A 21,183-nucleotide genomic window follows, 5' to 3' on the forward strand; every position below is an offset into this window, starting at 1 on the left:
AGATCCGACCGCTGTCCCCTGGCCTGGCCGGGGCGATGGGGACAGGAGGCTCCGCAGGGTGCCGAGAGCAACCGCGGTCCCCCACAGCAGAGCGGGGGGAAGCGGCGGCGGCCTTTGTGCGCCACCGGCCCGGTGCCGCCCGGCTGCGGCCCCGCGGCTCTCCCGCGGCTCGGCTCGGCCCGTCCCTCCCGCCGCTCTGCGCCGCGCACACGCTGCACTCTGCCCGGCGTGGTTCGTTATTGTTAATGGGCGAACAATAGGCACATCTGCCCTTTCTTCCAGCATAAAGGCACCTTAGCTAACGAGGGGGGCCGGCGGGTGAGCTCGCTTGTTCTTTCTCCTCCGCCTCCTTTTCTTTCTTTTTGAAGAAAAAATAAAAGAAAACCAGCGGCATGTCCGGCTGCTGGGCGCCTCGGGACATATGCTCGCCTTGCACTGCCGGGCGCGCCCGGAGTCCACGGCGCGGGCTGCAGGGGGGCGTCCCTGCCCATCGCACCGCCCGGCCGGACCCCGCGGGACCGCTGGGAGTGCCGAGGGGGTGCGGGAGCTGAGCCGCAGGGTTGACCCCGGGACGCAGCGCCGTGGGGCTCCCACCGCCCATCCCGAGGCCGGGCAACGGGAAGTTTCCCCGTAGGGCACCTGAGAGGAGCGATACCGGAGCAGGCGGCTGCGGGACAGCGTGGGTGGATACGGCAGGGAGTGCGGGGGACACGGGGGGCACTGCCCGCGGGCGCGCCGGGGCAGGGCGGTCCATGTCACCTCCGGAAGCTCCCGGTGAGGTGAGGAGGCTCCGCGCTCACGGAAAACGCGGAGTCACCGAAGGGGCGGAGCGGGGCGGGTGTCCCTGCCGGACAGCGGGGGCGGAGCGACCCTTTGTGCCCGGAGCGGGGGCGGCGGCCCCGGGCCAACGGCACCACCAGATCTGGGCGCCGCCGCGCGGGGCTCGCCCGCTTAATAGGGGCGGTGACGTCACGGGGCGGGGCGGCGGCGGGCGGGGGCGCCGCGCGCATGCGCGGTGCGAGCGGCGGCGGCGGCGCTGCAGCACGGAGCGGTGTCGGAGCGCGGGGCGCAGAGAGAGCCATGGCTGGGGATGGCGAGGGACGCGGCCACACACCCGCCGCGGCCGCGGCTGCGGGGCCCGGCCTGAGGGAGCGGCGGCCCTAGGACCGGCCCGGCGGCGCCAGCCAGCAGCGGGGGAAAAAAAAATAAATAAATACATTGCCACAAAATAAAAATTAAAAGGAAAAAATAAAAAAGACAACCAACCAAAACCGGGAAAGCCAGCAGCCCGGCAACAGCAGCAGCAGCAGCACCGCCAGCACCAGCCCGCAGCGCTCGCCCGCCGCCGCCGGCCCGCGGAGCAACCGGCCGCCGCCAAGAGCTCCGGGACGCCCCGCCGCCTACCAGATAGATGTGCGGTCCCGCCGCCCGCACGGCCGACGATGAACGCGCAGCTGGCGATGGAGAACATCGGCGATCTGCACGGGGTGAGCCATGAGCCGGTGCCCGCCGCCGCCGACCTGATGAGCGGCAGCCCCCACCACCGGAGCGCGGTGGCCCACCGCGGCAGCCACCTGCCGGCCCACCCGCGCTCCATGGGCATGGCGTCCATCCTCGACGGCGGCGACTACCACCACCACCACCGGCCGCCCGAGCACGCGCTGACCGGCCCCCTGCACCCCACCATGACCATGGCCTGCGAGACACCCCCTGGCATGAGCATGAGCAGCACCTACACCACGTTAACCCCTCTGCAGCCTCTACCTCCCATTTCGACGGTCTCGGACAAGTTCCCTCACCACCACCACCACCATCACCACCATCACCATCCCCACCAGCGGATACCGGGCAACGTGAGCGGCAGCTTCACGCTCATGCGGGACGAGAGGGGTCTGGCATCTATGAACAATCTCTACACCCCCTACCACAAGGATGTTACCGGCATGGGGCAGAGCCTCTCTCCGTTGTCTGGATCGGGCCTGGGGAGCATCCATAACTCCCAGCAAGGGCTGCCCCACTACGCTCACCCCAGTGCCACCATGCCCGCCGAGAAAATGCTCACCCCAAACGGATTTGAAGCCCACCACCCTGCCATGTTAGCCAGGCATGGCGACCAACACCTCACCCCCACCTCCGCTGGCATGGTGCCTATCAACGGGATCCCACACCACCCCCATGCCCACTTGAATGCCCAGAGCCACGGGCAGATCCTGGGCTCTGCCAGGGAGCAAAACCCTTCTGTAACTGGTTCGCAGGTCAACAGTGGAAGTAATTCAGGGCAAATGGAAGAAATCAATACCAAAGAAGTAGCTCAGAGGATCACCACCGAGCTCAAGCGGTACAGTATCCCCCAGGCTATCTTCGCCCAGAGGGTGCTGTGCCGCTCTCAAGGGACGCTCTCAGACCTGCTGAGGAACCCCAAGCCCTGGAGCAAGCTCAAATCCGGCCGGGAGACCTTCCGCAGAATGTGGAAGTGGCTCCAGGAGCCGGAGTTTCAGCGGATGTCTGCTCTGCGGCTTGCAGGTGAGCCCGCTGCGGGGTGGTCGGGGCACGGCAGCGGCAGAGCGGGGCCTCGGGCCTGGGCAGGCCGCCCCGGTCCCTGCTTGTCCCTGAAGAGCAGCACCGATCCCCGGCTCCGCCTCTCCATTTCTCTCCCTTCCTCTCTCCCTCTCCCGGCTCGGCGCACCGGGCACCGTCCGGTTCCTCTGCGCCGCACTCAGACAAAGCCGAGCCGGGGCTCGGGCTGCGCAGTGCGGCGCCCCGACTCTCCCCGTTCCCCGGCCGGGGCGCACCCGCCAGGCTCGCCTGCCGCCGGCAGAACGGAGCCCAGCGCGGCCGGTAACGGGACGCCGCCGAAAGCCGCACCGTCCGGCGGCAGAGCTGCCCGGAGCGCGGAGGGCGAGGCGGAAACGCTTGAATTGGCGGCTGAACCGGGCCCGACCGGGTCCACGGACGGGGTACGGGGGAGCCCCGGTAATGCGCCGCCGAGAGGGGTCAGTGTGTCTGCTTTGTGTCGGGGCCGTTGGGCTCAGGTGGCGGCGGGGCTCGGGGCCAGCGTCCCGCTCGGGCTGGGTGACCGGGGGCAGGCGTTTGGCGCGAATGAGCCGAGCCCGGCGGGTGAGCGGTGGCCGAGAAATGCCGTTGGCTAAAATCGTTTGGTTTCTTAATATTTTTTTTGATTGGTTGTAGTTATCATTAGGCCGTGGAGTTTGAGTTTCGCGTGGATGTCTCTGCGTGAGATAAATCGTGTCGTGGCTTCGCTGCTCCAGAGCGTCACCCCGCTGTCGGCGCTTGTTGCTCGGTGTGCTCCCGAGTGGGTCCCGTATTGTCTGCTCGGAGATGGCCGTCCCGGTCCGTACCTGTGCTCTGCCGCCGCCTCCCCAAACCCTCCCGTCTGCGCTCCCGGTGCAGAGCCCGGGTTTAATATACCGTGAGTGAGGGTTTGTTAATTAAGTGATAGGTCTCCATTAATTTGTCCCTGGAGAACGCAAGACAGTCAATCCGAGTTGGAGCCCGGGTCACTGATCCGTTTCACAGACAAAAATAAGGGAAGGGCCAAATCTTTCTCCTTTCAAAAGCGCAACTGGTCTTGCGCTTTCGACTACCACGACGGTGACAACTTGAGACCGTTTCCCGAGTGTGCAGGGACGCAGCTGGGCCACCACCGTGCTCCGTGCCTATTTTCAGTCAACCACCTTGTTCCAGAAACCTAAAGCAGATCTAGGAAGGGGACCGGACAGGGCCTCCCTCCCCGCTGTAGCTGGCCCTTAGGTGCCCGCCGGTGGGAGGACGTTGCTCTCTTTGGCTTCCACTCCTGCAGAGTCAGTTTCAAAGGTCTGAGCTCTCAGAAACTGCCCTTTCCGCCTTCCCTTTCTCAGCAGCCACCCCACCAGCGAAAAACCCTCGTCGTGCTGGTGCTACCCAAGAGAGGAGGATGGAGTTTGTGTTTCCATTATCCCCGTAACGATTGCTAAGGCGAACTTCCTTCGATTTGGAGCGTATTTTTACGACAATTTGGTCGACCTGAATCTCCGCTCATTTGCATAGATCGATACTGGAAACAACCCCTCGATTCGGAGCCTGCTGGCATCCCTTCCCTGGCGCTGCCGGCCGGGAAGCTCTGCCAGCCCCGGCTGCTGCAGGGCCGGGAGGGAGAGAGGGAGGCGGCCCTGCTCTGCCCAGCTGCCGGGTCCGGAAGGTCCCATTGTTCGCTTCTGCCCCCAAACCGCCCCTTCTTCCAGCCACCTCAGCGCTGCCCTCTCATAAACGGATCCCGGTAATCCCGTTAGAGAGACAAAGCCTCATTATTCCGCCTTCCCTTTCCGATGAAACCCGAAAGCTGGCACCTTACAGAAACAGCTTCCCCGGGGCGAAGAGGGGCTGGCAGCACGGGGGGGCCGGGATGTGCCGCCCGCACCCGAGCGTCCCCGCGTCGCTCGCAGCGGGGCCGGGCCGGGCCCCGCAGGGCTCTCCCCGAGTACCGGGGGCTCCGGGCCTCGCCGGGCGCTGCCCACCTGGGCGCCGACAGCACGTGGGCATTTGCATAGCGCTGCGTCCGTGTCGGTGGGGCGGTCCCGGGGCCCCCGCCCCGCCCCGCGCAGCCTGCGCGCTCCTCCGCGCCGCGCTGCCGGCGACCGGCTGTAAATGCATAAAGTATCGATTTTATTTTGTGCAGGTTTTAAATGTGTGATGATCTAACTAAGTGGTAAAAATCTGCCCCGATTGATATTGATGTATGAACATCAATTCAAAATAACATAAATTACTGCAGCCGACGCAAATTAAATTTCACGTCCAAATTATAACTCACTCCCGGGCGTTTAGACAATTATCAGGTAGATAAATACCCAGAGCCGCCTTCATTTCTTCCCTTTCTGATTTCCTGCAGACAACAACCGGGAGGCAGTGAGGGGGATGGAGCCTGCTTATTTTAGGCCTCGCGGTCTCGCCTTGCACTTTATCTTGAGTATTTGCCCCTTCCAGCCGTCCCTGGGGGATTTCTACCTCCCAGATTACAGAAGCTCCGACAAATAGAAGAAAAATTGGTAGTTACATGGAAGCAGGATTGAGGTCTTGACACTTCCTGGGCTGTCTCTTGAAATGTAAGCAGAACTGCTAATTGCAAAGCTGACCTCTTCCAGCCTCCATCTTATTCATCCCATCTCCCTTCTCTTCTCTGTTCTTTTTTTCCTTTGTCTGTCCCACTCTCTCTCTCTTCTCTATCACTGAATATTTATCTATTTGACTGTCTCTCTGTTAGTCTTCCCTCCCTCCCCCTCGCCTTCATTGACATTTGGAAGGGCTGTGAAGGGAAGCCGAAAAAATAAATACAATTAAAAGGAAAAGTATATCCCTTCTGCAGCCTGCTGGAATTTAATGCAGAATTTATTTCAGGGTTTGTTTTTTGGGGATTTTTTGTGTGTGTGAGAGAGAGGAAACGGGAGGGGATAAAGAAAGAAAAAACCCGAGTTTATCTTGTTCAGGAAAAAAATAATCTGTTTCGAGCCGTTCATTGTTGGAACAGCTACTGCCCGCCGGCCTCGCACGGGCCCGCCGCTCGGGAGGAAGGGCAGCGGCCAGGGAAAACGCGGCAAAAACACATTTTTGCGAACAGACCAGAGGAGAGTAAGGGAGCCCGAGGCTCCTTAGGATCTACTGCCGGAGGGAGTCCTGTGCCGATGTGCGGCCTCTGAGCGAGCTCGTCCCGAAGGGCCCCTCGCTGGGGGCTCCCCGAGCGGGTGTCAGCAGGGAAAGGCGCCGTGGGGAGCCCGGGGTCGCCCGCGGCTCTCAGGAGTCGTCCCTCCAAAGCTGCCCCGTGTTCGCCTGAGACCTGACTGGTATTTTTTATAGCTGCGCCTCTTTTCCTCCCCTCCTCTTATCCTTTCTCCCTCCTGATGTGAATCCCGGCTAAACTGAAGCTTTGGGAAGCCGGCGAGTTCTCGCCAAATTAACTGTAAAGAAATCGATGGAGTAATCAGAGCGTTTTCCACATTAAATATGAAATCTAATGACGCCGTTTGCACCTCTCGCCCGCCGGCCCCGAGCGCGCCGGGAAGGTCGGGGCCGCCCCGGCCCCGGTGGCCTCATTAGGGGCTGTTTAATATTTACCCTGCGGGCACTTTGCATAAAGGCATTTGCATCAGGGAGGCGGGGGGCATCGACCGGGGCCTTTACCGGCGACACTCCGAGCGCGGACCGGGCCCGGGGGAGAGGCCCTTCCTCTCCCGACCCTGCGGACTTCCCGGACCGGGACGGCCCGGGCCTGGCTCGGCGCACCTTGGGCCGCGACAGCGGCCGCTCCGCCGCTGCCGGTGCGGTGCTTGGGCCGAGCCAAGGGGCCCCGTCCCGGAGGGATCGGAGGGTGGGAGAGCACCCGGAGCAGTCGTGCCTGACACCGCAGCGCCCGGTGCGCAGCTGGGGGAGCGCTGGAGCGCGCTTGTTTGCCGGCCGCGTCCTTCGGCGGGATTGATTTACAGCCGCGTTTGCCCTTCGTTAATGTTTGCCCAGCGGGAGGAGGAGGAGCGGGGCCGGGCGAGCCGCGTTCCTCCGCACTGGGCCGGGCCCGCCCAGCGCCCGTCCTGGCACGGCAGAGCCCCCGCCCCCGCAGCACGGCTCGGCCCCTGCCTGTTCGTTCGTGCGTTCTCTCGGTTGTTTGTTTTAATTACCCGCCTCGTGGCTGGGCGGCACCCGGGGGCCGTGCCCCGGTCCCACTCTCGCTGCCGTTTGAATCAAACGGCCTCAAAACAGGCCCGTTCCCGCCCGTGGGTGCCGCCGGGGCCGCCCCGGGGTCACACGGCCGGGCTGCGGGCGCGATGCCCACCCCGGCCGGCCGGGGCCATCGCGTCGTCCTCAGCCCTCGCTCGTCGTCCCTCGGTTCCCGGGGGTTCTGCGCCATCTACTGACCGTCGGCGGGCGGGAGCGGCCCCGCCGGCCCGGGCACCCCGTCCGCACCGGGCAGCGGCGACGGCTCCGGGCCGCGCCGTGAGCGGAGGGCCCCGCGCCGCCACCGGGACTGGCTCCGTCCGCTCGTTCCCGCGAGCGAGGAGCGAGTGAGGCCCTGCCCGCCTTCAGCACCGCGGACAGCGACCTCCGGCAGGGCCCGACCCCGCTGCCGGCTCCGCCCCCGCGGCCCCGCTCCCGGTTCCGGCCAGCCCCCTCCCGGTTCGTGCCCGAGGCCGCCCCTAGCCGGGCGCAGGTGCTTGTTGAGCCTCCCCACGGCTGCCGGCCCCGATGGGGAGCAGCATCGCATCGATTATAGGTAGCGGCAGCCGACAATTAGTGCCGCGGTGCTGCGGCAAGCGCCGGGCTGAGCGCACGGGCTGCCCGCGGCGAGAGCGGCTCGGCAGGGGAGAGCCCTGAGGGCGCCTGTTTTGGGGACGAGTGCCTTCCAACGGGTGCGTGGCCAGAGGGGACGCGAGCTTCCCCCAACAGGGTAACTCAGCCAGCCAGAGGGGTCGGGATACCCCAGGAGGAAAGGAGAGGTGCGTGGCACCAGGATTGTGCCCGCTGCAGGTGCCACCTGTAGGGAGCCCGGACTCCGGCCAGTGCTACAGCTGGGTTCTGGTGTGTGCGATCTGCCTTTTACACAGCCAGGAAGAAACGTGATGATCAGATTGAGACAAAATCATCTGGAAATACACAGGCCAGGTATGCTTCGGTGCCTAGCTTTGCCTGTACCGGCATTAAAACATTGCTCCTGCTTTGCCTCAGGCAGCCTTCACCTGTCTGTGGAGCCGAAGGGTCCGCATAAGCTCCACACAAGGGACAAGTTAGTTTCCAGGGAGTTCTAAGGTGGCTGAAGTTCAGGAGCTGTTGTTGAAGTGCTGGTGAATTTCACCTGAATACTACAGGCATCGTGGGGAGTTTTTCCCGACGACCGACCGGGACCCAGCACGGCCGCCTGTCGGGTGCTTCCATGATCAAATCGATAAATGTCGATTCGCGTTTCAGACATAAATCTACCTGGATTAATCCTACACGGACAGAGAAGTGACCGATGCTGACAGACTGTCTTTGGAAACTCAGCTGACTTCAGTCATTTTGCCTAAGAAGAAGTCAGTTTTATGGTGCTGAAAGATTAATTTATAGGAACAATTTATTAGCCAGTTAGTTTTCATTTTCCCCCCCGTTCTAGGGCGATAGGAAGCCTCAGTGGTGACATTTCCGTTCTGCCCAAACGGCAAATAAAGCGCGATGGATGTCTGCCGTTCCGGGCAGCACCGCGGGCTCTGCGGGCAGCGCAGCGCGGCCCCGGCTGGTGCGGGCGCTGGCTGGTGCAGGCAGAAATGCTCTGCCTCCGATAGAGCAAAGTATTGGATCGGATGTCACAGGGGGACTCTTCCCTAACGTTTGGGTGCAGAAGCCACTGAAGTGAACCCGGGTTCAGGTTTTGGATTTTTTTCTCGTGTAGAGTTCTGCACTCGTTGTCACATGCATTAGAAACCCGTCGATAAGAACTGAGCCGCAGGCGGGAGAGTTTCCTGCAGCCCCTTTCCCCCCATTTCTCCCCGCACAGGCAGGCTACCAAACGGCTTCCTTAATGTCCCCCACAGCCGGAGGAACTTCTTTAGGTCATCACTGACTCATTTCTCCTTTATTTGAAACACATCTCGTTATTCTGAATATATCGGAATTGACGGAGAACTTAATAATTGGAGCCGGGGAAGCGGAGGCCGGCAGGCCAGTCCTTAGGAGCGGAATCAGAGGAACGACCCGGGTTTTTCAGTGAATCTGGCGATCCTCAATGTTGCAGTGAAGGTTTTGCAACGGATTGCGTCCCTTCCACCGCTCAGAAACTCAATTTTCGGCTGCTGTGGCAAAGTCTCTGACTGGGGATGAGGGAGGGGGCGGAATGGCTCGGCCTGATGCCGGAGTCAGCGCCCCAACGCCTGGGCGGCTCTCGGGGGGACTCGCTCCCACAGCTCGGAGGCGGCGTCAACGGGCCGGGGCCGACGGAGCCGGTGTGGCCGCGCAGCCGGCTCTGTCCCGCGGACCCTCGCGGGCGGGATACGGGCGGGGCGGGGCTGCCGGGGCGGGAGGCGCGGTCGGTGGGAAGCGGCACGGCAGGTGCGCGGCGGGCGGTGCCGCCCGGGCTCAGTGGGCCGGGTCGCGGAGGCGGGGCGCGGCGCGTAAGCGGAGCAGAGCGCAGCGCGGGCGGGCGGCGTTTTCCAGCTCGCGCTGTGCGGAGTGCAGCGGAACGGGGTGGCTGGCACTCCCCAGCGGGGTGCCGCGGCTTGGTGCGGTGCGGAGCGGGTGAGGAGCCAGCCCGTGGCGTAATGTGGTGCCTTAGGGAACCCGCGGTGCGGTGGGATGCGGTGGGGTGTGATGAGGTGAGAGGCGATGGTGTGGGGCGCGTTCTCCGCGGTGTGGTGGGATGCGATGCGGTCCCCGCGGTGCGGCGGGGTGCGGTGCGGTCTCGGCGGTGGGATGCAGTGCGGTTTGGTCCCCGCGGTGCGGTGGGATGCGGTGCGGCGCGGTCTCCGCGGTGCGGTGGGATGGGGTGCGGTGGGGTCCGGTGCGGTCCCCACGGTGCGGTGCGGAGCCCCGGGATGAGGCGCGGTGGGATGTGGTGCGGTCCCCGCGGTGCGGTGCGGAGTCCCGGGCTCGCTGCGCGCCCCTCCCGCGGGGAGCGGGCGCCACCCCGCGGCCGGGGCCCGCCGGTGCCGCTGCGGCGTGGGGCGGGGGGGGCGGACCTGGCTGACGCGATTAAAATATTGATGTAGTCGCAAAAATCGTTCATTAAGGCAATTTAATCTTTGCTATTAAATGTCCTTTCAATTCATTTGGGGTAATTAAGATGCAGTTTAAGTGATTAAATTCTAATTACTTATGCTAGGCAAAGAAATATTTGTCACAGTAATATGGTTAACTAAAGACCTAGCTAAAGAATTTTAACATTTATTTTAAATGATATTTCAGGGAAATCATGTGCTTTCCCCTGATTGATCCACTTAGCAACATATTCTGTAACGGTGGTGTCAGCTCGCTGAAGTGGTTACAGATCCATCAACACCAAGTTTGTGTAAACCCCTGAATCCTGAACTGCTGAGTCAGCACTCCTCGGGCAGATTCACTTCATTATTCCAGGAGCAGCAAATTAAGGTCACTCATTTTAATACAGTGCCCAGGAGTGAGATGTTTACCGTTGAGGCTCAGCTGGGATCTGTATGTTGGCAGGCTGATGTCATCCTATGAGCTTCCCATACACAAACCTATTTTCCTCTCTTTTGATGCTATGAAACAACAAAAGAGTATTCCCTGGATTTGATGGCAAAGAAATGAGACACAGATCAAAAGATCCCTGGGTATATGGAAACACATAGACCCTGAATAAGAGTAAATACAAATCACTAGAGAAACAAGTGCCAAATGCTGAATAATGCCAGGATTAAAAAGAAATAATTTAGTGTGGGCTCAGACATTTCAGAGTAGACAATACTCTTTTCAGTTGAAAGGAGAATGGTTGCTCTCCAAAGCTATGTCTTGTGTCACCCATGCAGTCTTTCATCACTAAAAAGCTGTGAAGGTCCTTATCCCACAGTGGGCTGAAGCTGAGGGGAATGCTCTTTCAAGCATCAGTGCTGTCTGCTACCTCCTGCAGCAGGAGCTCATGGCCACGAGCTGCCACCACCTGTGGAGCCTGTCTCACACAGCACCTTTCCAGAGGGATTCCATTTCCCAAGCACCTTTGAATACCCTGGGCCAGTGTCAAGAAGGATGGGGCAGTGCAGAGGACCACTGAACAGTGATGTATCAGAGTGAATGTCACCCAGCAGTTGTGGTCATTATTTAGGTCCAACAGATCTGCTTGGGTTCAGTTCATGAGGTGGCATCTAACCCTCAGGTAGCCTGTGTCTCATATGCCCTTTTATTTTTGTTTCCATATTCCCCCAAATATGAAGTTTTTGATAATTGGGAAAGATCCGTTGTTCGTGTGTCTGTCTGCATGCCCCAGAGGTGTTATTCACATGATAAGGATGTAACTTATCACACTTTATTATGTGTTATTGCCACCATGAATTTACCATAAGCTTTTGGCTACCTGTTTCCAGGTAGTGGAACTGAGCTGTTGTAGCCAGTGTGATTAGAACTATCTATGATGGCCAAAGTCATCAAGCAGTTTCAGCCTCCTGCGGAAATACTGCTGCTTTCTCCACCAGAAGGTAGAGCTCCCTAGAGAAGAATATCCCTCAGGATATTCTCCAGTTAATACTAGTGAAGAGTTTTCTCTCTCCAAACATGTTATTGGATACTGTGTCATGTTTCAAAACTAGGAGGAGATGATTTAGGAAGGGATTCCTAGGTGGACACAGTTCAGACTGTAGATGAATTTTTTAGACCTGACACAACAGCGATTAGAAAATACATATAAAGAGAGACTTTTAAAAGGACTTTTTATGTCTTTAAGACAGTCCTGTACACATGAGGTTGGGATAACTAAAAGACTTTTGCAAGAGGAGAGGTAAAAGACCACTACATCATCTGATACAAGGCACTTGGTGGCCATCAAGTAATAATGGCTTGTGGTCAGCAGTGACCCAGGCCAGAGCTGGAAATGGGACCTGTCACCTCAGGGTGAAAGGTCTTGTATCCCATCATTGGTGACCTGCACACAGTCTACTCTCCCTGTCCACAGGCTCTGAATTCAGCATGGCTGCATGTGTCTCTCTCTCTTTCTGGTCTGGACCCACTCTGGGTGCAAACAAAGAAGGAAAGATCTCCCTGTAAGCAGAGATCCCCTGTGTGCATTGGCTTTCTCCACCACAGGGTGAGGAGACTCATGCCCAGGCACTGCTGGGCTGTACCCTTCCCTTCCAAGAGCAGCTCTGTTGCCATGCTGCTGGTGCTCCCCTCTGCTGTTCCGTGTCCCTGTTGCCCCTCCAGCCACTTTTTACAGGCAAAAATCTGGTTGTGGCCATTATGTGCCCCTGTGCTGGAGCTATGGGAGATGCTGAGCAGCTGGTGAGTAGTGTGGCCCTCAGAGTGCACAGCTGCTGCCTCAGCCTGGCTGTGCTTGTAAGGGCACAGCTCTCCCAGTGCCAGGCCTGAGACCTCCCAAACCCACCTCAGTCCATCCCGTCAGTGGGCCACCAGCTGAGAAATGCCTCTCTCAGAGAGAGTTGCCCTCTGACATCAAAAGTAGCTACAGGGCTTGGGGCAAGGTTTGCCCAAGTAAAATTTTCCATTGTTGTTCCCTCTGCTTCAGTGAGAGTTTCCCAGAAATGCAGCCAGCAGGACTTGTGGTAATATTTTATTATGTTCACAAACCAAACCCGAAACCATCAGAAATTTGGTTTATTGAGAGCATTACCAGCTTCATTCTTTGCTTCTGTTTTTTTGAAGGAGAACTGGAGTTTGCTCAAAATGGCTAGGCACATGTGTACACACCAGATGCTACTGAAAATTGATGTATAGTAATCAGGGTTTTTCCTTTAATTTTAAAAAGAAATCCTCCCTCTAGGGATGAAACACTAGATCAACTGTCAGGGTTAACACCTGAGCTTACCATAATTTTGACTTTAAGACTGACTGAATAATGTTGTTCATATCACAGGCAAAACATCCTCCTCACTGTCTCAAACTAAAGATGCAATTAGTGCATTTTCATAGGGGACACGATCCTGTTCACAGCCCTGGCAGAGCAGAACTAATCCCACTGTGCTGCACCCAGCTGGGGGCTGCAAAAGAACATCAACAGACAGTGGAGCTGCAGAGGTGAGAGCTCACCTCTGCACCATGCACAGGCAGCTGGACCTCAGTAGGGTGTGCAGGCCTTACAAGGTCTGGCAAGTTGACCAAATCCCTCGGGTGACTTAGAAGGAGCAAAGGCAGACAAAAATAGATTGATGGGCTGTGTCAGGAGAATTGCAAGTGTCAAAAATATCTGTTGCTCAGGGCAGAGGAAGATGGAAGTGACTGGGAGAGGCCAGAGTTCAGGACTGGATTTATAAGGCTCCTCCTGGCACTGATAATATTACATTGTCATATCTGCACATGCATTGCCAGAGTCAGGGTGACTCTTCCTTTATCCTCTGCTTTTCTTTTTTCTTAACAAGATTTTCTTAAAGGTTTTTTCAAAAGGCATCACATGGAGCATCGCTCAGCCGGGGCAGCCTGGAGACAAAGAACAGGGCTGCCTGCAGCAGGGAGTGAGGGCAGGGTGGGAGCAGGTGTGTCCTGGGAGAGGTGCACACCTCTAGGGAGCACAGCACCCTGCAAAGCACCTAAATTCAGTGTCTGCGCTGTGGGAGAGGGTCCACTCACAGCGCTCAAGGGCAGGGGCACCAGAAGGACATCAGTGCAAATTACTGTTATTATCTTCTGCTATGTAAGATAAAAGAGAGATGAAGTGTGTGATAAATTGCTGTGAAGACAGGCTCTGGAGTTTTTCCAAAAAAGCCATTTCAGTTGATGTCTCTGGGGTCTGACCTCAGTGGACATTAGGGGAGGACCTGACGTTAGGGTAGGACCTGGCCAGAGCAGGCATAGCTGCTGTGCCTGGGCATGACCTGGCTCAGGCTGCTGTTAGAGCCCCACCTTGCCAGCTCTGGCTGTGTGAGCTGGCCAGTCTCTGGGCCTGCTCTGGATCTACTCTCATGTTGGAGCAGATTTTATCCCATGGTGTACATTTGTTCTCTGGCAAGCTGGAAGCTACAATTTATTATTAAAATTGATTGGCTCCAGTGCAGAGAAAACGATCGCAAGGAAACCCTATTACAGTTTTTCATTATCACCATTATTTATTTTTAGGTGCTATTAATATTCCTGAGCCTGGACAAGGCAGAAGATGAGAGGTGGTATCCGCCCCTGCTGCTCACAACCTGAGGCCTGGCAGTGCAAGGGCTCTTGGAACAATTGAGCGTGTTGGGAAGCTTTTGCCCTCAATCTGCCTCTGGCAAATGCTAATGGAAGTAGAGCTGAAAATACTTGAGAAATAGTAAGATAGGCTTATTTGTAGCATAGGCTAGATAGGTCTTATTTTTTTCTCCCTAGTAATGAGGTTTTTTTTCTTTCTTCTGTGATGTCACTAGCATTAATTAAGAGGGTTTTGATACAATTGAAGTTGAGGAACAAGGTATGTTTGTAACTCTTGGGACACTTTTTATGGAAATAATTGTTAAGGAATACTACATTTCAGGAAATGAGCACAAGTCCAGGAAGACAATGTGTTACGCAAGCTAGTTTCACAATAGATGGTTGTTTTTTTTATTCCCTACTATTTCGGAGAACTCATGTAGTAGCTTGTGATCGAAGCCCCGGAGGCTCACATCGCTAATTGAGCTGGCTTTGTACCTACTGCTGTGACTGTCATTTGTGATGTGATGATTCACACTGAAGCATTGCACAGCTCTGACTTGGATCACGCTATCTGTGCCATTAGGATTTTGTAACAAATTAGGATCCGGATGGAGTATCTGGGCGGAAGATGGAATTTGTGTAGCCTTTGAAAAAGGAAGGTGTAAAGCAGCATGAGCAGAAATGAAGCCCAGCAAAAGTTGTCTGCACCTGGTTTGTCTTCTTTTCTGCCTGAGCCTGTTAGCAGGGGCAGTCAGAGCTGGAGGCTGAGGCTGATTTAAAGTTGAGCTCCTGCAGCTGTTTTCCCAGGAATTTCTGATTATCAAATGGTCAGACATATATAAAAGACTGAGATGTTGTTGGTATCCTCATTCTTAATATTTGTCAATAAATAACAGACTGTTCTTGCAAAAGCATTTTTAACCCTTGATTTGCCAATGTTAACCTCCAGTGGGGATGCAGATTATTTCAGCAGGCAGCAATCTCCACAGTGAATTCAGCAGTTTGGCTTCAGCAGGGGCTCGCATGCATGAGGAAACCTGGTTTTTAGCCCAGAAACTCCACGGTGTTTTAGAGGTCAGGATGTAACTTCAAAGCATTCTTCAAAGGCTTTCAGATAAAAATACCTGTAGGAGACATGAGTTTGGCAGCCTAGTCTATTTGATTGATGTCTGATTTCTTATGAAAGAGTATGTGGCTGAAATATTTATTGTTAGGGACCTTTTGGAAAGCCTCTCCTCAGAGGGCAATGAGCCACCAGTGTCTTGGTCCCTGCCTGGGCCAGCAGAAGGAGCCTTCATAGCTCCTGGCTCCTGATCTGTGCAGTTCCTATTTCTCAAGTACAAAAGGTGGATGACTATTTTTATACCTCCTGTGAGCAACAAAACCCTCATGCCAGGGCTGGCTCTCAGTAGTAACAGAAATTGTAGAAAGGACCTTTGCAAAGTAATTCGTTGCTTTCATTTCAATAACCATGGTGTAAGTAGAGATACTGCACAAAATTCTTCATTTGATCAGTACTGATCTCCACAGAAGCCAGGACTAGACAGACACAGAGAAAGAACATTCATATTGCCTTCAGAAACAGATCTCTCAATCAGAATTAAAGGACATTGTTAGAGGAAAAAGGGAAACAGACAACTTCAGACAGTTGTGAAAGTGAGACAGAGGAATCTGTCCTCCCAAGGAAGTTTTATCCTAGCAAAATGCTAACAAGATGAGCTGGCAGGCAGTCGAAGGCTGACAGAGGGATCTGGGAGTCTCCTTCACAACCCATCAGATCCTGCCTGGAGGGTGATTAGGGAGGCAGATTTCAAATTGCAAGCACCCTTTAATAATGTAGAGTAAAATAACATTCTCAAAGGGAAAGAAGGGATGATAGATGAAATAAGGAGCAAGAGTTCACTGAATTTCCATTCTACCTCCTAGAGATATTAAATAGTTAAATTCTCAGCACTAAAGGGTGGTATCAAAATGTAGCTCTCAATAATAGCATCTGCTGAGTTTTAGCAGACAACTACAAAGGTGTTTTCTAACTTTCATTCCTTATACTGGTAATAGCTTATAATGAGTAAGAGATTTTAATGTCCCACTTGCTCTCCAAATTTGGAAGCTGACATGAACAGTCCTTTTTCCCTAATTTTCCCTGTACTGTGTTCCCACACACTCCTCTGCCGCCCCTGTCTAACTGTCCTCCCCTTTCTTGCAGCGTGCAAGAGGAAAGAACAAGAACACGGGAAGGACAGAGGGAACACACCCAAAAAGCCTCGGTTGGTCTTCACTGATGTCCAGCGTCGAACTCTACATGCAATATTCAAGGAAAATAAGCGTCCGTCCAAAGAATTACAAATCACCATTTCCCAGCAGCTCGGGTTGGAGCTGAGCACCGTCAGCAACTTTTTCATGAATGCACGGAGGAGGAGTCTGGATAAGTGGCAAGACGAGGGCAGCTCCAATTCAGGCAACTCATCTTCTTCATCAAGCACTTGTACCAAAGCATGAAGGAATAACCACGAACTAAAACCTCGGTGGAAAAGCTTTAAAAATAAATAAATAAATAAAGACAGACCAGGACCTCAAAATAGCAGGTTTATACTTAAAACTATTTGAAAAAAAATATTTATAAGTCCAAAGAAACCAAAGACTTATTTCACCTGCATTATGACTTTGTTCTAAGACACACACTTTAGTAGGATGACGACTTGCAAAAAACAGAGAGGAAGAAGAGAAATGGAGGGAATGAAATGGAAAGCAAAGAGAAGAGGAACAGACCACTGGTCTTACACCTTGGCCCATTATCATCTTCACCGTACTTGGCTGTTTAGTGGTTTGGAGCATAGTGATTTCCTGTCATTGAACAGACATCTCTTTGGATACAGCTCTTCATGTCCGCAGCAGTTGCCATGAAGGCGTTCAGTGTATCCATACATGCCAGTGGGTAGGGACTCAGTCAGGGCTGGTCTCCGGAGAGGGCTGTGCCAGGGCACAGCTGACAAAGCGTGGAGTCGTCTGAATTCCTTGGAACGGTAGTGTGATTTTTGCTGTTTCACAGTTTGAACTTGACTGGTGCAATGCCTGGAAACAAGTTCAAACTAGGCAAAGAAATTTTGAATGGTACCTAAACCAGTGCATTCTCTTTGTTTGTTAAGGAATGTTCAGATTTAAAAAAGGAAAACTATTCCATCCATTAAAAAAATCGACTAGCTACCAAAGAACACATTTAATAATTATATTGCAGGTATTTTATTGCAATGATTTTAATATTCCAAAGCTATTTTTACACAAATACTATGTAGAGTTATAGGTATAAACTAATCTAACTGTATAACACATAAAACTTGTAATCAAGACTGTTATTTGCAATTAGTAAAACCACATTATCGTTTCTTTCTGTGATTGGCAAGAAAGAATGTCACCCGAGGAGATCACAGCCCCTGACAGAGCACTGGGAACTGAGAATGGGATGCTGCTTCCATTGAACCCAGTGAGCTCTTTCTTCACTGACTTCAACGGGAGCATAAGAAGGAGCCACGTGTTAGAGCCGTGTGTGACACTGTGTGTGACACTGCGTGTGACACTGTGTGTGACGCTGTCCCCAGGCGCCGTCACGGGCTGCAGCCCGGACGCTGTGCTCCAGAGTGGCTCAGCTCTGCCATCTAGCCTGCGAACAGGAGACCTGAGGCACTCAGGATGCAAAAAATGAAACGAATTGAGGGATGCAAAACCACAGGGCTCAGCGTCTGATCAATACTCATTGACATTAGTGAGCTTTTTTTTACCTATCGACTTTACCAGGCAAAGGAACAGTAACAGCTTTGAAGGCTCGTGGTCTTTTCCTATTGAAAACAGTGGTACAACATCAGTTAATGTTGTGGGAGGAGCTCCGAGAGGAGCTCCGGTTGTGCTTTTGGAAGGAGGAATTGTGATCTCTCTGAAGTCAAGAGCAAAATTCTCATGACACCGAGATACAGCCCGAAGTTTTGCGGCTTTGTATCTATGTGTAGCAGGCTGAGCTTTTTGTCCCACGCATTCTTTCTTGCTCATCTATTAGTCAGGATAATGCATGAAATAGTTTAAAGTTTGTAGTTGAAAAGCTTTAAACGCTCTGTTGCTATCAGACTCGCAGGAGAGAAATCATCCCGTTCCTACTCTGATAAAATTTAAGAGAAAAGCGTGCAACATCTGCATATTAAATTTTAATGTAAGGGGAAAATAGACTAAAAACCATACGTGTGCCTGTTAGATTTCTAACTGGTATTTCAAATTACTGTAGTAATTATGCTAGGTATATAAAATCCCAAATTAACCAAATATGCAGGTATACGCCCAATGCAAGGACTAGAAATAGGTAATCTTACTTCCAACCTTTTTGTTTTTAAGAAAAAAAAAAAGGAAAATAAGAAAATTCAAGGTAAACTAGAATCCAAACATGATAAACAGTAGCAGATGCTGGTTTGGTGGATGAAGCCCACTCAAAATACCAGTGACACCAAAGTAGAGCAACATTTGTAGCACCAGTTATTTCCCAAGAGGAACAGGGTCTAGTCAAGGTTCAGGGTATACAGTTTGTTTCCACCCAGTGTGTAGAATACTGGTGAAATATCTCTTTACTAAAATAAAGTGAAATAAACCCAGTATTTTTGGCACTAAAGATTTTTCTGTATTTCAGTATGTTAAGGCTGACAAAGCAATTATCTATGAAAATGGAATATAATCTGGACGTTTTTTGAGTCTCTAGCTTACCTTAAATTTTAGCAAGCTTTCTTTTGTAGTGTTCCATCCCCACGGAGACATAATTGACATGGAGACATTGATAAGCTCTCATATAAATACCTTATGAATGCAGTCTCATCAGTGTAAGGTTAACAAAGGACAGTGATAACTAACAGTTTCGTTTTTTCCAGCAAAACACTGCTTTGTAACGTACCTATAGTTTAGAGAATAAAGCCTTATTTATTTAAAACTTGAGAATTTAAAAATGCAGGGAAATTCAAAGTACATTGCCGCATTTTTAGTATTTCCATTGTATTGTCTTTGTAGACTACTTGCTGAAACCAAAGAGAACTTTCATACCAGCATTAAATTTGCACCCAATATGCAATTTCAGGATCTCTGATACACACACATGCAAGCCCCTAAATAGGACTGTGTATATGTACATGCACATGCACACACATTTTTATGGGGTGTATGGATGTATGTATACACGTGCGCACACGTCCACACACACTAAAACTGATGCACAAGTTATAGATTTTAAGTGTTTTGGGTTTTTTACGTGTCTGTTTAAGTAGATATAAACCTTTTGGTTTTCTCTAAGCCATTAGGAACAAACCACTCTTCCCATAAGCAATATGCGCCTCATACTCTGGATAGGCAAAGAACACACTTTTCTTTAATTTCCTTCAAAACATGAAGCAAATAACTCTGGAACTGCTCAGTCTACCTGGAAAGCCGTGTTACCTCTGAGCAGACTGCCCGGCCACACCAACTGAAGCATGGACAGGTTACCTGGTGCTCCCTTGCTCTGACCGGTGCCATTACTCAACAGGGCATCCTTGAAGGGGAGTTTCTTCTAATGCTGCATTTTAACATTACCCAGGAAACCTGTCTCTGTCTGTTAGCGTTAGTCTTTCTGTTCATTTCATTCCTGACAAAACGGAAATTAGTTTCAAATTCGACAAGAGAATCTAAAACTCTGCCAGGAAGGATTAGGAGAGGGAGCAGAACTTGAAACAGTTTGGGAGCATCAGGAGATGGGACTTCAGTCAAAGGTGACTCCATGGGCAAGAGGGCATTAGGAACATACATTCAGCTAACAGGCTGCATCCAAACATGACCGCAGTGACCCACAGGGGGAGGCTGGCCAAGAGGTGAACTGTCCGCATCCATCCCCATTGTAAATGGCATCATTAGATTTCTAGGGAAAAAAAAAGAACAAAACAAACAAAAAAAAATCCTCCTTCAGACTGCCCCCCAGCACTCTGTCAGCCCTGTGTGGCTTTCCAGGGCCGCAGCCTCCTCTCCTTACTCAGGTAAAGCAAACCCCACCAGAGCGAGCCAGCCAGCAACAGGGCTTTCGCTTGGGAAATTGCTCCTGCGCACCCCAGGCCAGGAGCAAATTCCCAAGCAGCCGAGTGGCCAGGGTGGTCTGGCATGGGAGCAGCCCCAGGGCTGCCCGTGGGCACCGCCTTCTCCTGGGATTTCAGGATGAGGCCGCGGTGGTGGTGGGCACTGCCCCAGGGGCTGCTGCTGCCCGGAGGGCTCGGAAACACTGCTGAGCTTATACCAAAGAGTCTTAGGACACCTCTCCTCACCTGAGTTGTAAACAAGACATTTTTACCCCCAAAAATGTTCCTTCTTTCTACTACTCTTCCTCCTATCCTCCTCCTCCTCTTCCTCCTCCTTTGTACATAGGGATGAAAACTATGCATTTAGCAAACAAAGAGAAAGCACTTACCCTTTTCTATCTCACTGCGTTTGGGTGCATTCAAAGGCCCAGGGGCTAATTTTGAGACTTTGCTTAGCCTCCTGGTTTATTATTGTGGTGTGGTTAGCTTTACAATACATTTGGTAACTATTTGCTAAAGACAAATAAGCAAAAGGTAAGGAATAGCTACTTCCACGTGTTAAAAAAAAAAGAAAAAAAAAGAAAAAAAAAGTGTGTAAAGATCTACTATTTATAGTGTGAACCAAAGACGCTACCTCACTCGATTTCCATTGGTGATTTTAATCACATTGATGATACCAAAGAATACCAAAGATTTTTCATGCACGGCCTTGGTCTGGAAAGGGAACTCATCCTCCTTCTTACCCCCATCCCCTGACCCCCTTCCTCACCTTCACTCAGTGTGTAACCTTGTCTTCATTCTTAGTGGTAATGCTAATAACCTTACGAATACTTCTCTTGCTACAACTGCTACTACTGACGATGATAAGGATAATAATAATAATAATAATAATAAAGCTCTTGGCAAACATGTTGCAAACTTTGTAAACTCATAGGACGAGTGCCTTGCTTGAACCAAAGTGTTAAACCGCTGTTGACCTCTTTATCTCTCACCTTATACTCTTTGAATACCTCAGCCTGTTAGAAAGGCCACTAATGAAAAAAAGGAATAATTCTTCACCGTGGTGCTTTTTGCCGTGCAACCATGCAATGAAACTTTCTTTGATACCAAAGGAAAATGTTTTTTTCCACTTTCTTGCTGACAAACCAAAGGTTCCCTATCCTTTTCCCCAAAGCAGCTTGAGTCCCTCAGCCCAGACAGGCCGTGCATCGCTTTTACCAATTCCTCCAAATACCTCATAGTAATAAATCTTTAGGGTTATGTTGTATAGAGAGTCTATGTGATAAGGCAGAACTTACTAGTTTGATAATTGTTAAGG

At 52.7% G+C, this 21,183-nt stretch overlaps 1 protein-coding gene across 1 annotated transcript; it reads left to right on the plus strand.

Moving 5' to 3' along the window:
* The first annotated feature begins 1,048 nt into the window (after positions 1 to 1,048).
* Positions 1,049 to 20,464, plus strand: ONECUT1 (one cut homeobox 1). The gene is made up of 2 exons (XM_066196229.1): positions 1,049 to 2,523; positions 16,004 to 20,464. Exons 1-2 carry the CDS (start codon positions 1,443 to 1,445, stop codon positions 16,294 to 16,296), a joined length of 1,374 nt encoding a protein of 457 aa, XP_066052326.1. The 5' UTR covers positions 1,049 to 1,442; the 3' UTR covers positions 16,297 to 20,464.
* Positions 20,465 to 21,183: the final 719 nt, after the last annotated feature.

The sequence above is a fragment of the Chamaea fasciata genome, unplaced genomic scaffold (assembly GCF_029207755.1).
Source record: "Chamaea fasciata isolate MVZ Bird 193981 ecotype frontalis unplaced genomic scaffold, bChaFas1.0.hap1 SCAF_14, whole genome shotgun sequence".
NCBI lineage: Eukaryota > Metazoa > Chordata > Aves > Passeriformes > Sylviidae > Chamaea > Chamaea fasciata.